The sequence below is a fragment of the Cyrtonyx montezumae genome, unplaced genomic scaffold (assembly GCF_038088225.1).
Source record: "Cyrtonyx montezumae isolate F1298 unplaced genomic scaffold, pur_monq_1.0 scaffold_17, whole genome shotgun sequence".
Taxonomy (NCBI): Eukaryota; Metazoa; Chordata; class Aves; order Galliformes; family Odontophoridae; genus Cyrtonyx; species Cyrtonyx montezumae.
The window spans coordinates 8211816-8233965 of NW_027071903.1; the positions used below are offsets into that span (position 1 = coordinate 8211816).

Here is a 22150-nt window from a genome sequence, read left to right on the forward strand (position 1 = left end):
AATTTTTTTAATGTGTAAACATGACTTTATACATCATAGTGTATGATACACACTTCAAACACTTTCAAATCAAAGCTTGATAGACCCCAAGACTTTTTCTATAGTACATATGTAGTAGTATATAAAACAATTATTACTACATGCTAAAACAGATTTCCACAGTCCTTTAATTAAGCACAATATATATTATATATATATAAATGTATATACTGTATATAGATTTGTTCAGATTAATAAGTGGACTGAGCACACACACCCAGCATAATACACTCCAGTAATTGCCTAACAACTGTGAACTTACTGACATTAATTTTTTTTTTTAATCTGACAAAGCTGCAGAAAATAATGTTTTCGCTGTTCCTAATAAACATAAGCAAGTAGGAAAACTTTTTTTCAGAGGTAGAGGTTTTATTGCGTAAAACACTGGATAAAACTGTACTGCTTCAAAGACATTTTTATTCTAACAGCAGAAAGAAAACAGTCATTGCTGAAAAAACAACTTTTAATACTTCTATACCAGAATAAAGTTCTGTCAACTGATGTATTATAATAATAAATAATGACCAAGAATAAACTTTAAATACAAAGTTTTCTAATTGTTACAAGCATAGCAACAAAATCCTCTACTCTATTGATCTCAGATTTCCTCCAAGATAGAAATTTTTCTTTGTGTAGGAATGTAGACAGTATTATGACCAGTATCACAGACTACAGAAGTTACAGAGAAAAAACTTGACATGTTTAGATATGAGAAGCATGATGATATTCAGAAACTGACAATGCATCACTGCTGCTGTCACTTGTTTGTATTACAAGTTACAAATGTTCTGGAAAAAAGGTCTATGTCAGAGGGGAGAATAGGGACAGTAGCACCCGACCAAATGGAATCAACACACACATCACAAGGAACAGGAGATGTTTCCAGTGTCACAAACAGAATTATTGCCTGTCGTATCTGAAAATGCTCAGAAGACACAAAAGAATACTGAAAGAGCTCCAAAAGTGCAAGAAATGGAATGTGGGGGGCGTTTGTGTTTTTTTTTCTTTTTTTTCTTTTTTTTTCTGCTAAGATACTGAAGGCGGCGCAAACACACAAAAGCAAGCGACTGACACAGTCACCAAACACAGTAGTGCAGTTAAAATCCTAAAGCTTACTACAGTCAGAAAGTTTCAATAACATTTCAATCCTTTATCTAGGATCATAGAAACAGTTGCATTAAGTTTATCAACTCGATTTAAGTAAGGCAGTGAGAACTATACTAGAAAAACAAGAAAAGCAGCTTGCTCTGTGCCAGATGGGTCCAAGTTACACAGTGACCTCATTTAAACTGAAACTTCAGTTGGATGACATCCTTTCCGACAGCATATGCAAACCGTATTCCTTATTAGCCTGAGATTTTTTTTTCCAGTCTCAGGGTAGCACTAAGAATTTTATTTACATTGATTGCAGTTTAGTATTTTTCGTAAACTGCTTTAGGCAGAGCTGAAGTTTTAAGGCCCTGGGGTTTTACTCTGTGCTCCCAGCCTGCAATGAAATATTGACTTTTTTTTTTTTTTTAAGTCTGGATGATTTTGTTTTAGAAGAAGTTAATACTTCTCTACCATCACAATAAACAGCACCAATTTTGCTTCTATCAAAGGAAGGACATTAGAAGGCTAAAATTTTATGCCATTCAGAGAATTTCAGAAAAAATCTTTACTTATTTTTCTTAATTTTTTTTTAAGTATGTGGTTCATTATAGACTCTCAAAAGCTTCCTATGTGGCAAAGAACTTAATAAATTTGGAGCATCCAATCAGTAAAAAAGCTAAAATCTGCAAAAATATAGAACACATTTGTTTACAAAAACAAAGAGATATCAGCTGAAACACTTTTCTTTATTAGAGACAAAGAGCAGAATGTTTGGATACATAGCTTAAGTCAAGCTACTTTGTAAGAGCTTGCTCCAGAAGAAACTTCTGCACTATGTCTGTAACACTTACAAAAACTAAGCATGAAAATTAAGCTCGACTAGGGAATCCTTCATCCAAGTGTAAAAACAGGGATTTAAAAGAAGTTTGAAAGAAAACAACATGGAAAGAACAGAAAAAGTATCAGTCCTCTATGTAATAAAATTCTGTTTCTCACCAGCACCTTCTATAGAAAAGGCTGACTAGTTTCACTAAACAATATTTCTTTATGTTATAATTCTACTTTTATAGCAACTTACTTCTTTATCAACAAAGAAAAGAAAGTATAAAAGCATTTCCCTCAATACTGAAGATGATTTAAAAAAAAATGGAATTACACTTCAAATCTGCAGTCACACACTGGATGCAGATTTTTTATTTTATTTTATTTTTCTTTAACCATTGATTCATTTGGCTGTGTATTAAAAAAAAAAAAAGAAAGAAAGAAAATGTAATATCACAATGCTTGCCCATACAGGTCAGTACTGACCCCAGCTTATGGGCCGTCTAGGGTTTCTCCTAAACTGCAGTTGCAACACCACTCGAATTGATTTTCTCTGCAATGACAGCTCCAGTCAGACTGGCACCATGGCAGTCTACCAACACATCTCATTACTATGCTAGGCAAATGACAGCAGCTGGTGTCATATTATAAAGGTGTTTTCAACAATGAAAACACAGCCCCTCAATCTTCAAGGCAACGCTAAATCCTTTAGACAGTATCATTTTTCTGTTAAGAGCATTATTTTTGGACAAAGACCACTTCAAAGTTTGAAACTGCCCTGCTTTTTTTAAATAACTAGCAACCTCCTTGCATTTTTAGATCACTTTATTATCCCACCTACATTGTTTGGAAGTACTTGTTGCCAGGTAACAGTTTAGCAGCCATTTTCAAGGGCTGGAAATTTATTTGGCGAGCGTAATATATATATGTACTTTAACACACCCACATATAGAATGTGTGTGTATGTAGATAGATATTTAGCGGGTATATGACTGCATATGTGCATGTGCATGTGTGTATATATATATAAATATATATTCACGTGGGGGTTTGCATATAGATATATATATATACACACACTTAAACATGGGGAGCATCCTGTACATTTCTGGGAGTTGGCACGCAATTCTTCCACCTGGAACGCAGCCGGCCGACTGCGGCCCTTGTGCCCGCCGAAGCCCCGTGCAGCGCTAGCACGTGAGGGCCAGGCTGGGCGCTACTCCAGCCCATGGCCGCCCTCCTCGACTTGTTCAGCCGGGCCTGCCCCGCGGCCCACCGCTTCCTCCAGGCTCCCCGGCGCTTCCGAGTCCGCCCGGGAGCGCTTGAACCTGCGGTCTGGGTACTGGCTGTTGTCAAAAGGCATGCGATGGACACAGAGGACGTGAGTCTTCAGGTTCCCCTTCTGAGAGGCACTGTACGGGCAGTAGCGGCACTGGAAGGGCCGGTGACCTGCACGAATGACAAAAGGATGGTTAGATTTTTTCTCAGTTTGCATAGTAAAACATGCTGGTGAAATGCACCATGGCAGAAAGCCCGCCCGCTGAAGGAAATCGCTGTCTTTTCAGTGAGAAAGAGAAATCAGTGCTTCTTGATCTTCGCCTATTAAAAGAAAGCTCATTTTAAAAAGTCTCTGCTTCAGATTTTCCAGAGAAGTGCAGTTATTCCCCTCTCCTCACGCCCAGCTGTAAATCCGTCAGCCAGCGATCCAAACTAAACTCTTGTAAATACGGTACTATCGTGTGCTAGACTGCCTTCCCTTATACTTGTTAATTATCTTTTTTATTGAAGTGCAATTCAGGGATGACAGTGTGCAGACCCTCTGTCTAATAAACATACTTTGTCTTTGGGTGGGTTTCTGAGTCAAGATCTGTATGTTTTATTTTAATCACACAGATTACTTTTTAATGGAAAGAAATAATGGATTGTGATAACCAAGGCCTCAAACCTGCAAACATTTACTCCGGTGAGATTACTCCTGCAAGTAAAGAAACGCAAGCACAGAAGTGTTTGCTGGGCTGGGGCCCAAGGTTATCACCAGCTTTAAAATAAAATGTCTAAGCCAGATTAGAAAAGGAATGTTAATGCACAAAATCTGATAGATGCACTTCTTGTGTGTGAAATAGCAACCGGCTGCAAAATGCAGGCATGAATGAGAGAGATCACTTTTTAGTAACTCTGTCGATGAGCTCTCCCATATTTTTCAGATTATGGTGACTTTGAGTCTTCATGCTGTATCTGGTTTTGGAGGTTATGTTTCAGCAATCACATTTTAACCTATGCTGGGAAGTTGTTGATGTGTTTTACTGGAACTTTATGAGCTTTGTCTCTCAAATTAACTTAAACCAGGACCATCTGAGGTCAAATGTGCTTAGCTTGCTTTAATTTGCTCAAATAAATGAATAAATAAATGTGCCAGACCATCTACATAAAGCCAGGATAAGTGAAAAACAATACCCTATCTCCAAACGCAAAGAGCAGATTTTCTTCTGCCTTTGTGGTACTATCTAGCAGGCACAAACCAGATGCGCACGTAGCAGAGGACTACACTTCTCGCTCTGTGGAAAGGGGCTGGGACCATCTCACCTCCATTTTAGGTGGGATTTTAGAGGAAAAGAAAAAGGATGATATGCACTGGTGCCATGCTGCTTCTACAGCAGTGGGAATGCTCCCACAGCCCTCCTAGGTTTGAAAACAGCTGGGTTGGATTCATGCTGCAGGTGGCATACCAGCAGGAACATCTCTAGTGGAGGAAGTTCACTTGAACTAGCACCAGCTATTTGTGCTGCACAAATAACCTGCTATTTCTATTGCAAAATACAAAACACTCCAAAATACACCACCTGTTTCTCAGAGGAACAAAGAATCAAGTCCATTACACAGTTACAAAAGTTCTATGCCTCAGGAATACAGTCAGGTTTCCTTTTTCAAGGATAAAAGGCGCCCTCTCCACCCTTAGCTTTTACAAATTAAAGATTGCCAAAAGGGTGACTCCCCCTCAGGACATCCAATTTACGCATTTATGCATAAATCTGAGGATGGAGTATCTTACTCCTGGAGTAAATAAAGGCATTTCCCTAAATAAATTCATAAGGATAAAAATAATGAAATCTACAAGTTGCTGATCTTTACAGTGCTAAATTTCAGTGGAAAGCTTTGTGGCAATAGCAATGGAAAAAAAACAAAACAAAAAAAACAACCTCTAAATAGATAATGTTACAGAAAATGGATTTGGCTTTTATAGAAAAAAATAATCATCTGGAAGATATGAGGAAATAGTCAAATGAGATTGAAGGTGTCCCTAGTGCCTTTTAGAACCAGCCCTAAAATCAATCCAGAACCACAAAATGCTTGAAAAGTTTAGAACATAACAGTTTTGAAGACTGGAAGCACTCTCAAAACTGTCTGAGTGTGAAGATGGTCCAGAGTAAATCTGATTTTATTTCAGAAAATCTAGAAATAGTTGAAAAATCACAAAATAAAATAAAATAAAATAAAATAAAATAAAATAAAATAAAATAAAATAAAATAAAATAAAATAAAATAAAATAAAATAAAATAAAATAAAATAAAATAAAAATAAAAATAAAATAAAATAAAATAATCATATTTACTACTTTGTCAGTCAGAAATTTAAAAAGACACTAGAATTCACAACTCAGTTCTGGATTCTTTAATTTCTCCTCCTTTCTCTCCCTCTTGGATAAAACCTCTGCCTAGGCAGAAATAAGGGGTGGGGTACACTCTCCTTAAATGCCTGGGACAAATGGATGAAACACTGTGTAAAGGGAAAAAAGACTTGCTTTGTGAAGAACTGAAATGTTGTTTTTTCCTTTCTGTCTGCCACCATCACATTCACCCACACACTACTGTATCCATACCAGCAGCACCAGCTCAATTCCAGTATTTCTTGTTTCGTTTGACCATCTGATGACTGCTCCCCTTGCTAAGAACAGAAGATGAACTGGTAACTTGTCACTAATGGTACAACTTGCACTCAGGTCTCATTTTACTTCGTCCTTACTGATGCTATGCAAAAAGCAAAAGATATCCTGGCATTTGGACCATCTTCTACGATGGGTGTACCAAAGAAGACATATGTCTTTGATCACTGCTCCCATCAGCAGCGTGCAGGGAGCACACACACAAAGCCATGGGAACAACGTGCACTGTAGCCACACTATGAATGCTTCAGGCACCACGTAGCATGGAAAAATTAGGACTCTCCCAGCTAGAATGAGTAGTGCTCACCAACAGCATGAGATCTCACCAAGCAGCTCTTAGTGCTTTGGCCATAAGTAGCTATCATTAAATGACTGACTCATTCCTAACAAATCTTAAACAAAGAATCCACAAAACATGGATGGAGCTGACAATCTCCTATGTGCCAGAATAAATCCACTCTTTCTGCCCACCCCCAAACCAAATTCAAGCCCTCGCAGTTCTGTGTGGAGAACATCATTTATTATTTCAATGAACTTTAATAAATCAGACAATATAAAATACACCTAGAAGGATTCAGTTCTGCATTGCCTCCCCCACAACTTACTTTTTCAGGCCATCAAAATTTCACATCACTGCCTTGTGAAAAGTAAGTACACAATAAGTTAATTTGTATTGTCACTATGCAGTACAACTGTGGTAAAGAGCACATTCATTTTTAATCCGATATGAATAATATATAAATATGTATACAGAGTGAGGGTCATAAGAAAGCAAGCGGTACATTGTTTACAGCAGAAGTGGTACAAAAACTAGGGATTATTTTCACTTGCAAAGATAACAATATCTGCAATTTGCTTGTAACTAAGGGGTGAAGGAAAATACCTATTTCTCTTAGGTAGCCCATCCATTAATTATAGCTCAAAAACTTGTTGTGGGCAGAAGGCTCTTAAAATAACCCTTTCCAGATAAGTTGGCAATAAATTTATAACGCTTTATCTATCAGTGTTTGGTAGGTTCTTTCTTAGCAAGCTATAGTTCATATGTATTTTACCCACTACATATCTTCCAATAAAATTATATGAAAGCCCTCTAAGAAAAAAAAAAAGAAAAAAGAAAGCTTCCTGATATTTCAGGAGGTAACATGTAATGCATTGCACGTGTAGTAGGATAATTAGAAAAAAGGCAGGCCAACAAGGGGAGCGAATTACTGTGCATCTTTCTCAGATAAAAAAGGGAAGATAGAGGACAACGTGTTGTTTTCAGCTGAAATAATCCTTTTGTAGAATAACATGTTATGAAATATGTGACCCAAGCATGTGAAGAGACTTAGTAATCCTCTGGGCTGAAGCTGAAATTCTAAGGAAACTGAGCCACAGAAAATAGTAATAACAAAATAGTTAAACTGACAACAGCAGTGGCTGCGCTCAAAGAACAGCAGCATTTTTAGGTGGTATGATTGCCCCAAGAGGGTTGATTAACTCCAGCTCCTGCTGAAGCTGGTTCCCTGCAGTGACCCAGACCTTCCCAGATAAGGCCAAGGATGGGCAGCAGTGCTGACGTAGTGTGGGCTGTCCCTCATTTTACCCGTACCTGGAGAGGACCTGGAGCCAGAATGGAACACACCTTCTGGCCAGAACAGAGAACCCTTTGTGGGACAGTTATGTAGGAGACTCCCTTAATGTCTGAAAGTAGTCCACCTTTTTAAAAAAATATGCTGCTTTGTTAATTTAGGCTTTGAGAAAAAGAAAGTTTGTTCTCTTTCAAGTTTGTGATCTGATATGTTGCTTTGTGACACATCACGTCAGCCTGCATCAGTCACATCGTGTTAGGTTTCATAACATGGCATGACTGATGCAGCCCAACATGGTGCTTCAACTGAATGGAGTCAGAAATTGCAGCTTCTCAGAAAGGCATGGATCTCAAAGTCTGGTTTTCTGTTGGTTTTCTTTTTGTTTGTTTGTTTTTTTCTCCTTATTTTTAATGAAAACTTAAAGGAGGATATATTTAAATCAGGTGACTGGGATTTAAATAAACCTGCTACCCATAACTGAGTTGTTAAGGATTTAAATATTTGCCAAACCTATTTTACTTTATTTTATCGTTAAATATCAAACTGTAGTATGGAAAAACAGAAAAACTCAATGTCAGCATAGTGTCATTGGGTTACTTACTATAATACGAGCTGCTGATAGTTACTAATTTATTAACTTTGATATGGATCCATTATTTAAGATTAGCACAAAGGAATACACAAACAACGGAGAGAGAAAGAGTGATGAATGCTAAAGTCTTTCTCATTAAAAAAATCATTTACATGGTCAAGCTGCGTTAATTCTCCACTTCTAAAAATATTTGATCAGCATCCAAATTCTATAAAAATTTCTGCAAAGAAACATCTTATTTTTGTGGTATTACAGGCACATATGTAGGGGGTTGCACTAAAACGTAAAAATGGGCATTGGACTACTCATATGAATAAGATCAGGAATTTATTCCAGATTGTTAAAAGTGTACTAATCACAGCAAAATCATGGCTTTCTCCCAAAGCAGCAAGAAAACGGTAATTTGAAAGAAAAATGCCAATAATACATCACACGCAAGCCGTCTGTTGTCCCCACTACACCACTTTTTATTATATTGCATATGTGTACATATATACACACACATACACACATACAGACTCACCGACACACAATTCAATGCATAAATTCAGGGAAAAAGAACAGAAGAGCAATAAAATGATGAATAGAAAACAAATGCTGTGCAATGTACTATAAATTGTAATTAAGTTCTGAAAAAAATGCGGTTCTTAGATATGACATTTGTTCCCTTAAAATGCAAAAATGGCTGTGATTATCTGACAGAATGTTTTCCATAGATGGCCAATGGCTATAACATTTACTGCGATGCAATACAGCACACTCATTTCAGATTTCTTTGCTTAGTTTAAGAATATCCTTTCGGTGAAAATCGGAAACAACAGCCATTAGCTCTTTAAAGCAAATAAATGACTCGATCACTGAGAGAGATCTGAAAAGCCTCAAAGGTCTGAATTCCTTGGAGACAGATCTCTGCAGTTCAGATGTTGGACACCAGAGATCTGGACCCTCCTGGGGCTGCTGTCCCAATCCCACACGACAAGGATCACCTCATGCTATGGCTGGACACTCTCAGCAGGACCTGGATGGATGACACTGAGGTGCCCCATCCTTCAGCACTGCTGCTGTAACTACACATTTCTCAGCCACTCCAAAGCCCCAGCAATGATGGTTTGGCAGATGTGATGGCTTTTTGAGACCAGAATCACTGGGTCCTAGGCACCGTGGTGAGCGCTGCCATTTTAAAGCAATGCTATCATAACAAAATAACAAGCAAAGGGAGAACTATTTTCATTTAAATCCTGGCTAGCGTGATTTCCTTATTTTATCATATAAATTTACATAAATACATTTACTATCCACAGCAAACATTCCAAACCCTGTCTGTATTACCCGTGAGAGAAGAAAGGCTCTAAAGCAACCATTTTGATCTGGAGCATCACAGTATGGATAGGAAAATGCTGAACAAATATATTTGTCCAATAGACAGTAAGGTCTCTGATTGAGCCATTCTATTTTATTGTTCTCAAAATACGCATTTTGTGAAACTCCCAAAATACAAGACAAATTAAGTACGTCCAATCAGGTTCATATATGTAATAAAAGTTTTTATAAAACAATTCAAACGTATATGTTTATTCACACACAGGTCCAGCACAGAACAAATTGGCCTTTTGGGAAAAACTACAATATTCTGCAAAGTTTAAATGCTTATTGGATAACAACGACAAAAAAAAAAAAAAAAGGAAATTAAAATTAAAAAAAAAAAACTCTTTATGTTGACCAGGAATAGTTCTATAAACTAAAAGCTCGATTTAAGGCTTTTTTTTTTAACGACTTACTGTAGAACTACATACAATAAAAAACACACATATCTGCATGTTAGGAATGCCTGGGCACATTTTCACCTACCAAAGCTAAGGCTTTGGGTTGAGTATTTGCTGTGAGATACATAAAGCAACCCTCTAAACATCATCTGCTCAAGTATGTTCCTTCGTTAATCACAGACTCAATCCTACACATAGTCTTAAAGGAAACTTCAGAATTGCTTGTTGTAAAAGGCACCAGACTAGGGCTCACCCCATACTACTTAAACACTTCACACAGAAATCACATTACCTAAATTCCCCCTGGAGAATACAGAGCAGATGCTTCCAGGGGCAGCTCAAGTCTGAATCTGCAAAAAAACCTCTCTCTCTGCAAGTCATATGTAAGTTCTTAATTAAGAAAAGGGAAGTTGGGGTTTAAGAACTATCTCATCGCCAAATACAGCCACTAGCTTCATCCTAAATTAACACATTAAGGATGTTTGGAAAGCAGCAACCTAAAACTAGAAGGATTCATCCAACTAAGAAGACCATCATCCATGGTTAGTGACCCAGAAGGAATCTCCTATAGGGAGCACTGAGGTGCATGGCCCTGTCCGCAGGTCACCACCCAGCTCAGAGCCACTGCTGGGATACGGCAGTGGCTCTAACTTACTTTCTTTAGTAAGTATTATTTAAAGATCAACTTATGATATCCCACCCAGAACAAACATTGCATCTAAAGCAACACTTCAATTCCTGTCAGAAAATACTTAGCATCCACTGTCACCCACTGAATTTCTCTTAAAACCAAAAGTGGAGAAAAATAATCCTCAAAACTTGATATGTAAAACAAACAAAGGGAAATCAGTATGACACAACAAACATTCATAATACAGAGAAACAAGCAGAAAATGCTAACACTTTCCCTCCTATATCTCTTAACCTCTTAAACACTCAGTCACAAAATTACAGAAAACACCAGTAATTTAATAGTTGTTACCTCTGTTACATATAGTCTGGAAATTATTTCTGTTTGGATGTAGACTGAGGAACCTTCTGTCCCTCTGAAGCACACTAAATAAAGACTATTACAAAAGCATTCATGGTTCCATTGATATAATGGGGACTTGTGATTTTTGGGAAGACAAACTTTTTGTATTTCTTGAAAAGCGAACAAAACTGCAGTATTACTCAGCTGTAGACACTCTGCACAAACTTTATTTTTCAGAGTAAGCTTTTCACACAGGAACTGTTGATTAAGAAGGTAAAGGGATCTTGGAAAAAAGAAAAAAAAAATGGAGTAAGAGAAAGGTTCTCTTAAACAAACACAAAACATTATTTGAATCCTGTAAAACATGAGCGCTCCTGAAAAACACCTTCAGACTTTGTTCTCTAAAGGCTCATACATTTTAAGAGGGAGCCAGCAGCGCGGCCGTGTAATGCAGTGCCCATGCCCAGCAGCACTGGCTTGGTTTTGGACATGACAACATGAGTTACGAGCCCAGTGCCTCAGTGCACCCCAAACGAGGTTAGTGGGAATGTTGTCATTGATTGAGCTCAAAATGTCAGACTATCATTGTTCCATGCTTTGGTAAATTTAATTACATTTAATTTTTCATATTTATTTACTTTAGTTTATACACATAAGTGGAGGACAGAGTTCTTATCAAGGGCACTCAGTACCAGTCATAAAGTATAGGACACCTCTGATTCTATTTATAATGGGAAGAGTTACAAGAATTCAAAAAAATCTTCAATTGCAACCGCCTTCCAACCCTAAACTCACAATGTTTGGCCAAGCACACAGGAATTAGCCTGCAGCCATGTCCCATGCTCATAGCAGCTCTTATTCTTTCAAAGAGTAGACAGAGCAGAGGCCTCTCCATCCCTGCAACCCTGCCCCAGGACTGCTCTGCACAGGGCTGGAGTGCTGGACACAGCTCCACACGGCCTTCTTCCTTCATGCCTGCTGGACCCAGGTAGGCTGCAGTCAAGAGAACGTATTTTGAAGGCAAGTGGCAGGCTAGTCTTTAGTTTAGAAACCCCCAGTTCTTCTGTTCATCAAAATTACACCTTCAGAGTCCCACCTTTGTCTTTACTTACATAGTTCAGTTAATTACTATGCCTATTCACTCCTCTGCTTGTCTTAATCACATAAATAACAGTGCATTCACATTTTAAACCCCTTGAGGGAAATATTTCGGTTTTCCTACTAGGCCATTCACAAGTTTTCTGTCTAATGTTCTGTCATATTTTTTAATTGTCTCAGTAAATATTTATTATTTCAGGAAGCGTTTAAGACTTCTAGAATGAAGCTCTTTTTTTAATTTAATGTAGGTGTGATTTCCCAGAATAAAAGCTGTACTGGTGGCACTGAGTTTTTGGTAAAAGATCATGCAGCTCAGAGGTGTTAATAGGAAAGGTCTTGTCAGTGACTACATTTTGCTACCAAATAGCTTTTATTTTGCCTAGCTATTCATAAATGCAATAGCATTTGATTATTTTATTTTATTTTTTACTTTGGCCAACTGTCTTGAGCTTACTTATTTTATTTGGAGGAATGGGATTTAAAAAAATATCCCAGACGTAGCATTCTAAATTCTTCCTGCCCACATCTCATGGCCTCAGCTGGCTTGCAACAGGTGCTGAGCAGCCTGTCCCACATCAATAGTTGCCCCTATGCATGCAGCAAGGTGATGATCAGGAACCTCCCATGTTCCACAAGTCATTAAAATTTAAGGAGATTGAGAGGTACGTGGTGTAAGTTTTGCTGAACTGGGACCCAAAGCTAGAATAATTGCTTTCTGCATGTATAATGCCAAGTAGGATAAGCACGTTCTCCTTTAATTGCAGCTGTTGCTTTGTTATGTAACTGGGGTAATTTAGGTGGTATTTTGTCACATTATAGCTTGTCATGTAACTCATGATTCTCTATCTACGGTGACATGTTAGTAAAGAGACTGAGGAAAAACAAAACACTAAGTAAATAAATATCCAGCTTACTAATAGCTAATACTGCAAATTATCCAGGAGTAGCTCACAACCCCACTAATCATCTCATAAAACACTCCTGTGACCTGCTTAGGGAGTTCTGCAAGCGAGGCCTGCAGCGCAACTGTGGCACCCCGAATTGCAGCGGGGGCTGCCAAGCGCGGCCCCTCCAGCCTGCACTGCACACACATGCACTTACCCAGAGAATATTTATTTTTATCATTACACATTCAACGAATCAGGAGCTACAACAGTAAAAATTAAAAGTCTGCAAAGAATAAATCGAGCATTAACTTTTCAGGACCTCTTCCTCTGGAAAGTACTGTTGATGTTGTCACAGAAAAAGTGTCTTTTTTATTAAGTCACAAAGGAAATGCTTTCTTCCCTTCTCCTTTTCTTTTCTATAAAAGGCTCTCTAAAATGAAAGGTGTCAGACTTTGCTTTTTCTTCTTGGCATGATCCAGAATGTATGGCTGAGGAATGACAGATGTCTGCAACCAGCTGCAATGAAGCATGCTAAAGTTTCAGTCTAATCCACTTATTTCACTGCAGTCACGTAAACCAAAACAAATGGGCAGTGCCTTACATTATAAAAACACAGCAGCATTACTTTGTTGCATAATGTAGCTGATACGCCATCTTTTTATCATTTTTCCTACTGCAGAAAGAATTCACCTCTTTATTAAAAACAGCCCCTGAAAGTTCTCCCATTCTGCTCTCCTCTATTTTTTCCTTTTAGTGTCACAGCAGTCTCGCGATGCTCCGTGCATTACTCAATACACTGCCATTAGAAAAACACCGTAATATTTTTCCAGGAAGACTGCTTTTGCTTTTAAAACGGCAGTCTCATTCAGCAGCCACGAGGCCTGATTCTGCTCTCTCATCCTCTTTACGAGCCCACGATGCTGACACCTCTGTGCTGATCTGACCAAGGTCTGCACCGGACCCACCGTCACGATCGCACTGGCCGTAGAGCAAGCACACCTCCTGCTCGCCCCTCTTCCTTCTACTGATCAAATGGGAACGTCGGTGCGGACACAACAAGGCCAGGCTCGCTGCTTTGAAAAAAGTACCTGTTTTTACTGAGGGGGAAGAGCCCTTCCCCACCCACGAGCGCGCGGCCCTGTGGGGCAGCAAGAGGCGAGCGAACATGGCGCTGCTTCCTGCAGGGGGAGGCCCTGCTGCCCCCGCGTGTAGCATACAACCTCGTGAACCCTCCCTCCTTTAATCCTTGTAAGGGAACAGAAAGGGTAAGGAGGCATGTGGTTCTCCCCCTGCCAGCAGTTTCAACAGCTGTGAAGCACTCTTTCAGCGCAATTCATAAAAAAAGATGTGTTGGATTTCGCCTATGGCAGAATGGCGTACGATTTCTGGCCCTTCAGGCTAAAACAATAAATGCAAAGAGGAAAATTTGAGATTTCCCCCCTTAAACTTCCCACAACAACCTCAGCAAAACCACATGACTTGTCTTGTACAATCTCCCTGGTGTTTTCAGTGCTACTTTGGCAGGAAATCAGAATTACTGTTATATAAATTCCATCTGATGCCAGAGCTACCATCTGTGAGTAAAACTGCTTCACCTACGTCTGCCGGCAAAGCCACTCTCCCAGAGACAAGGGAGAAGGGAAAAAAAATTTGATTAATTTGCAGAATGCTTGTGATTTGCTCATATATTATTATAACTGCTCATCAGCACATGACAAATTCCCAGCACTCTGCACAGGAACCCGTTCAGTTTCAGCAGTTTTTTGCGTCGGCACCTGACAGACTGCAGAGCCACTAATGACTTTCAGATGCTTACAAACAGTAATTCTATCTTCAGAATAAAAAGAAAAATCCGTAGGAAGAAAAGAGCAGAGTTAGTCTATTCCATTTCCTTCCTGTATATCAACATGATTTAACTCTTCGGGGCAGCCGCGGTTCCAAGATCACAACACGGCTGCTACTTGCCTGTGGGAGACAAAGGCTGCCAGTCCCGGGGGGCAAGGTGAAAGCAAAAGCCGGGCTCCAAAGGCTCTCTCTGCGCCAGCTCCGCCGAGAGATACAAAGCAGGTACTCCAGGAAAAGGCACACCTACTCCCAAAGCAGGCACAGGCTCTCCTCGAGGCTTCTGAATTCTGTATCTATTTTCCTATTTTAATACTTCCGATAACCTTTTGCATTTTCAGTGAACGCATCTGCTTCCTAACTGCAGTCGAAATGCTTTTTTTTCCCCCTTTAAAACTATGATTATGCTTTCTGAAGCACTGTCTGTGTGCTTGATTGCCTGTTTTAGATTAGAGATTTTAGCAAGGAAACAAAGACTTCAGAGTGCACATCAGTCCTGCATATGAGAAACCACAGAAGGAATAAGCAATAAAATGTGATGCACCATCTGTCCACAAACAATAACCTGGATGTTCTGAAGGCTTACAAATTATTTAGCACACAACCTCACCGAATTATAGGACCCTTAAATAGAGCAATAGACTGGGAATGAGAACCTCTTTGATGTCCTTTTGTGTTTTTTATTTTTTTTCAAACTCAGCCCACGATTGATTGCTAACAGTTGAGGTATTTCTCAATGACTATTGGAGCAAGTTGATTTTTATTAAGTAGCTCTCCATAGAATATTTTCCTGCAGACTTGAACAGTGGGGTGTACGCCACCTCTCTGGCCCTAGCCTGCTGCAAACAGATTGTTAACCAAAAGACAGTCTAAAGGAATAGTCAGCGGGGAAATTCCGTCCTAAGGGCAAAACCCTGCGCTCGGTATTCATGTGCAGCTTCCACTGGCTTCCACGGGGGCACACGGGAACATGTGGGAAGGAATTTGACTTTATTAAGTACTAGATGGTTTGTGACTGGGCTCTTGTAAAACAAATCTTTAACAAAGAATCAGATCTTATTCTTTCTTTTTTTTTTTTTTTTTTTTTTTTTTGTGGGAGGGAGGGGGCAAAATTGTATCCTGTTCCAATTAAAAATAAAAATGACATTTTTCTTAGCTGTCACACTGAAGCATAGTGATCTTGCATGCAAAATGCATTAGCAGCTGAGCACACTTCAGGTACTGTAAACTGGAGTATGTCAAAGCTACTGGATCCCCACAGAAACCTGGCATCTCTCCGTACTGTGCAGATAAACTGAAAGCAAGACATTCAGATACCTGCACCTGTGACAGGATTTTGGTTCTCCATATTTAACTGTGAGATGATGTTAAAAAAAAAAAGAAGAAAAAAACCAAAACAAAACAAAAAAACAAGCAAACAAAAAAAGGCAAAACATAAAAGCTACATTTTTGTTTTGAACCTGCAGTGAATTACAGAATTTCTAGATTTACTATTTCACTCAAATTGCCCCTACATTATAAATTCCTGATTTTTTGGTGAGTTACAACTTTTATTTTTCTAGTCGAAGCATACCTTCAGACCCCTGATATGTATCAGCACCCCTTAAAGCCATCCACTTCGTTCTACAAAGGAAGAGCTTTGCTACCATTTATCAGCAAACTGCCTTAAACATTCCTTTCACTTTTCCAGATTCTTTTCTGCAGGTTTTCTTAACACAACATTTCCCGAGCTGGTTCACAGCTTACAAATACCCAGGCCCACCTACCAAAGGTCTTCTTAGCACTCCCTTTACATTGCCATCTAGTTGGCAGACCTAAATCCAAATACAAAATTAAAAATAGATGTTAGAAGACAAAGGGTTTTTTTATCCTATTCTTTTTGACAAACAGGGACCAAGAGGGAGGTAACTGTATAATTAACTTTAGATGTGCCTAATGTAACTCCATTATCATTGATGAGTCTTATGGAGAGACGCTGAGAGGGAAATGTGCCTTCTAGAGTTTCATTGTGGAGCCAGCACTATTAAAGAATATTTCAGTATTTAGGCCCTGATTCAGCAAATTGCTGAAGGTTATGCATAATATAAAGCCTGTAAGTCATCCCACAGACATGTGTGGGAATGCACACAGGCTCACACAGTGCCCAAGCATAAGCTGCCTCTGAAGGAAGGCCTCATCATCTAACTCTTACTTACAAAGGTTCATAAAAAAGACTTGAAGATTGGCTTGGGGCTAAAAGCTGGCAAGTCTCATTGTTTCATTCTGAACTCACTTTCAGTATATTTATGCAGTACTGATTTCTGGTGTGGAAGGACAGAGGATAACACCAGCTTCATCACCTAAACCCACCTAATGGGGTGGGTGGTAACTTTAATATTACTATGGGCACTCCTGAGCCCAGCTGCTTGTCCACACACTGCTTGCAGACCAACAAGCAGCCCTGTGAGTGTCCAGCACAGGTGGTGCTCAGATCTGGAGCTGAGGAGCAGCTTCAGCTCTCACCCAAGCACCTCAGCACAAGTGATGGCATGCAGCAAAGATCAATCGATCAGTACGTAACACAGCCACCAGATATTACTGGAAAATAAAGAATACAAAATCAACAACAGAAACTTCCTTTCTTACCATGCTGAGGACCATGCATTACTGAGGTTTTTGGGTTTCAGTATTTTTTTTTGCATAAAATAGTACTAGTACAAGATACTGAAGTTTTCATAGGCGATGGGAAACTAATTATCCATTTCATGTGTTTAGGGTTTTTCTTCTTGCTTTTTTATGATGATTTAGCATAAAAATCATCCTTATCTATTTCTTCAGAACTGCAGTCCATCACAGCACATCACGCTCATGGGTAGCAAAAACAGCAGGATGTCCCTGCTGTGGCAGTAGTGCTTCCAAACACTGCTGTTTCTGTGGGTGCCACTCCATCTCGAGCAAGCTTCGTTGGCTTCCATCATCTTCCAGAGAAAGTTTACTTACATGAAATCAATCTCAGGCTCTGGGCTTTCAGGCAAACTGATACCCACATGGGTGTTTCTGTTTATAAACCCAAATCATTTTGCAACAAAACTAATGTATACAGTGGTTAGAGGGGGGCAAAATATTTGCCTTCTCAAGAAGTCAAACAATTCCTCAGATTTCAACAAATAACTTGACCCAGGTAACTTTATCTACTGTTATACCGATCAGAACAAAGAGGGCTATAAATGCACTTAAACCGACAACTAAAAAAAAGAAAAAAATTAATCTGTGGTTTAACTTAAAGGTCAACTCAATACATACTGAGAAGTCAACTGAAATTCTGCCATTAAATATAATCACTCCTCCAAGGGTGGCAAATACTGCATAGAAATATTCATCCAGAGCCAAATCCTGATCTCAGATGAACACAGCACTGGAAGTGCGTGGAGATGTGGGAGCTCAGGGCTCAGCCTCGCACAGAGCCCGTTCCTGAGCATTCAGATACCAAGGCTAAGGCCAATGAAGAAACTCCTAAAATTCTGTGAGATGTGATTAATATAATAGGATTTTTAAATATATATATATATACACGCACAAAAGAAGTTGTATTGGGTTTCTATTTGGACTTTTTCCAGTTGTCTGGATTCCTACTATCAAGTATTTCCCTTAACTGTAAAGGCTAGCAAGTTACCTTCCTCTAGAAGGAAAGAAAAGATTTCTCTATGATAATGTGTCTACCACAGCAAGAGCATTTCAGCAGCAGGTAGCTGCCCATAGTGCAGCCTCAGCATGTGGGCAGGCGAAGAGCCCAAGCCCCTGTCTCACTGCCCAGTGCAGGAGCACCCGGCCCTGCACAGCTCCACATCAGCTTCCCTTCCTTTAACACAAAGATGAAAATTAGCTAAGACTTAGCTGACATTTAACGCAAGCACAATCCTATCCTTTAAATTTTTATATACAGAAGGTGTATTACAGGCAGTATATTCTGCAATAATAATACAGATTTGAGTACTGGGGGAAAGAAAAAATAGAACACAAAGGTCAGATTTAAATCCTGAAGGTAGCATAAAAAAATTAAGATTAAACTGTTTGCATATATTTTTATATAGCATGTGTCCTAACAGTGCCACCGTCACTCCATAATCCACAGTGCCATTTTTTAACATAGTTTGATTTGTTTATTAACTGTGCTTTCCTATTTCCCTGAGATATAGACATCGACAGTGAATAGACCTTTTCTAATTGAACTGATAGCTTGAAAGTGAACATGTCCTTGAATTTACACTGAAAGATAGACAGTGATTATTTATAATAAGGGATTTAGTCAACTGCCTTTCCATTTGTACAGCAAAGACTTTATCAACCGACCATGTTTAGGTAAATAGTGCCAAATAAGATAAATTCTGTATTAAAGGACGAATGTCTCACAGTGTCAGATGTACAAGGAAGAGACATTTGGTTGATGATATGTCCTGTAAGTATAAGGGAGAGTATTAAGATAACACTTCATGCTAGCATTAATACATCAAAGTTCTGGATTGACCTGTTTCATCCAAACTGAATGCGAGGATGCTCCTAATTCCTTTCTAAGATTAATTTAATTCAAAAGGCATTCAGCCTTACGTCCTGTTTTGCAGCTTTATAAGAATTGCTGGATTTGCAAAATGGCATTACTGTACGGTAATAAATGGTCTGTGTTTGTCTAGCCAGAGTTGAAGCCTTTCTCCAAAAACACACACACATACACACACACAACTCTTGTCTCTGTGAGCTCGCTTTGCCCACGATATTAGAGCCGAGCTATCTCCTTGCTGAAGGGCCTATTTGTCTGCTTTAAGTGAAATCACTCAATTCTCAAAAGTCAGTGGAGGACTTTGGAAGGGGGAGGGCTGGGAGAGGCCACTCCAAATAAGTTCCATTAATCAAAAGACACAGTCTAATGTAACTAATATTTTACAATTAGAGAAGACAAGATGGAACTAAAAGCCATCTATCTCTCTTACACCACATGATCATCGATTCATAATCAGAAGACTGAGAGTCGCACAAAGATGCATTTACAGGAGCTGGGGGAGGGGGCTTGGTCTGAGCCGGAGATAATGAACACGATGAGAAGGAGCGGCGCTGAAGGCTGGGGAAAGATGACAGAGTGGTTCAATGGTGACGGATGACACGAAGATGAGTACTGATACCTGACAGGCAGCGAATGATGACTGCAGTCCTTTCCCACCATTATGATCCTCAATTATCTTGGTAAGGACTAAGAGAAAAAAAAAACCAAGTGGCTCAGCCCATCCGTTTATTTATAAGCCAGGATAATGCTAGATTGTGCCAGGCTGCTGGGAAAGGCCACCTTTTCACAATTTGATCAGCACTTTATAGGAGCTGTAGTTTCCATTGTCAGCGCTCATGGGCACAAGGGGAAATGGGTAAAATACAGTACTTGTCCATCTGTTTTGTAATAAAATTCCTAAATCTTCAAAGGGTGTTATTTTTTTTCTTTCACTGCCACCTTCAGGAAAAGGAAAAAAAAAACAAAAAAAAACTAGGCTAACAAAAAAAATGGAATAGAAGAGAGAAAACTCACTTCGTATTTGCACGTAGAATTAGCAAGCCGCAGCCCATGCTCCTAAAACTGCACACACAGATTTATCCCCATATATAAGACACGGCGGGAAATGAGCCAGTGTGAGCAAGAGGCAGAGCTGAGAGCAGCGCAAGAGGAAAACGAAGGGGAACTTTTAAAGATTCCTCACTGATTTAGGGAATTATTAATAAAAAGGGAAGAAAGTTCGCTTGAGACTGCTTTGTAGTTGCAGAAGATGCCACAGGCTAGCGTTTCTATACCAAAGAATATGTCGTTCTGCTACATTATTTATTTTTAAAGACACAGATCTCCCAGCTATGTTGGAGTCACTGCTTTTGAGAAAAAGAAAAACAAATTAAGATTAATGTTCTACACAGCTCCCGATAGCAGTAAATATTTGATCAGAACAATTCACATTTAAATGTTGACATATTAGAAATCATATTTTGGAAGAAATACTGCTTCTTCATGCTTTAACTGCAACTTTCCCTTCCTGTCACTTTTTCCCCTTGTCCTCTTGGAGAGGCCAAGTCACGCAACATAGCACCACATTCCTTACCCATGGGGAAAAAAAAAGAACGAACAAAATCAGGTCAAAACCAGCTCTGCTTCTTTGTTTTAAAGAAAAACTGCATGAACTATACAGGTCACACACGTTCTGCAATTCTGCTGCTTTCTTCTTCATGGGCTTACGGGGCAGCGTTGATCTGCCACATATTTTGGGGTGGCAACAGCCCTGGGCATTGTGGGGAATGGCACGGGGGCCCACTGGCTGCACAGTTCCTGGAGTAGGAACAAGGTAATCTACAACAACAGCCTCCTCGTGCACGTGTGAGCATAGAGTGCCAGGCAGGAAACCTGAGCCAGGTCATGCTTATGGACTACCAACACACAAGGCTTCACCTGGCTCCATGCACAAACTTTCTCCGACTCCAGAGCCACAAGTCTATCAGCAAACAAACAAAACTACAGTGTGTGATCATCACAGGGAAACTGTATTGCACCCAGTGGTAGCAAAAAACCCCAGGTCACAGCAGGTGTTGTTGGCCAAATGGTGATAAGAACTAAAGTTCAGCAGGTATCTCTTAGTTTTGGGGATGGGTAGGGTGGAGGATGTCTAGATTTTAGCCACATATGCTGAACAAAACGAGATACAAAAAACAAACAAATAACATCTACACAATAGGAAGAATTAGCCTAAATAAAGTTGCTAAGGCATACATGGTTAATTGCTGCCTGACAGCACCGGACTACTTTGGCTTAAAAGGTACCAGGGGTGAGAGCTGCTCCTGTTGGCAATCCCACTGCCAAGGGAAGCATGGATATATGAGGACATATGTCCATGGGGCTACATGGGCACCATTTGGCTGACAAACAGCATGTCCCCAAAGTGAAAATATACTATGTGGCATACGGTCCCTTTTATGAAGCTGCTTTTTAATTTCGATGGCTTCCACTCTAGAAGATACACACGCTAGACCAAATCTGAAAGCAGCACAGAATGAATCGCATTTGGGTGCTACTGTACTGATAAATGCAGCATTCATTGCACAGACACACAGTGCACGAGAAGCCTTGCTGGTACAGGATTATAAATACTCTAAGAAGTATTTCACAGATTTTCATTTAGGAACCCTAATCATGAACAAATGTCCTTAATTTGCCCACTTTGTATTTCTGTGACTTAAGACAGGTTGAATCCAAAATCACCACCCTAATTAGCACAGACAAAAGTTCTAGATGTGAGAAGTATTGTTCTAATGCTGCTGTCCTAATAGCAACAGATGAGATATTGTATAGCTATAGCTGGTTTTCTTAAACAGAACATCCTCAAAAGAAGTAACAGTCATACTCTGTGAAATTCATTTTCTGAGTGTTTCAGTTTTGTTGGGTTGTTGGTTTTGTTTTGCAAAAGTATGTGCACAAGTTGAATCCAACTCTCCTGTAAGGTGATTTCAGAATTTGTGGGGATACAGTTATAA

At 39.4% G+C, this 22150-nt stretch overlaps 1 protein-coding gene across 1 annotated transcript in view; it reads right to left on the reverse strand.

Annotated features, from left to right (window-relative positions):
- Positions 1 to 3126: 3126 nt before the first annotated feature.
- Positions 3127 to 22150, reverse strand: part of ZNF536 (zinc finger protein 536) — a 267205-nt gene continuing 248181 nt past the window's right edge. Inside the window, exon 8 of the mRNA XM_065733205.1 lies at positions 3127 to 3402. Coding sequence (XP_065589277.1) covers positions 3170 to 3402 — 233 coding nt within the window. The 3' untranslated portion in view covers positions 3127 to 3169. The remainder of the gene's footprint in view (positions 3403 to 22150) is intronic.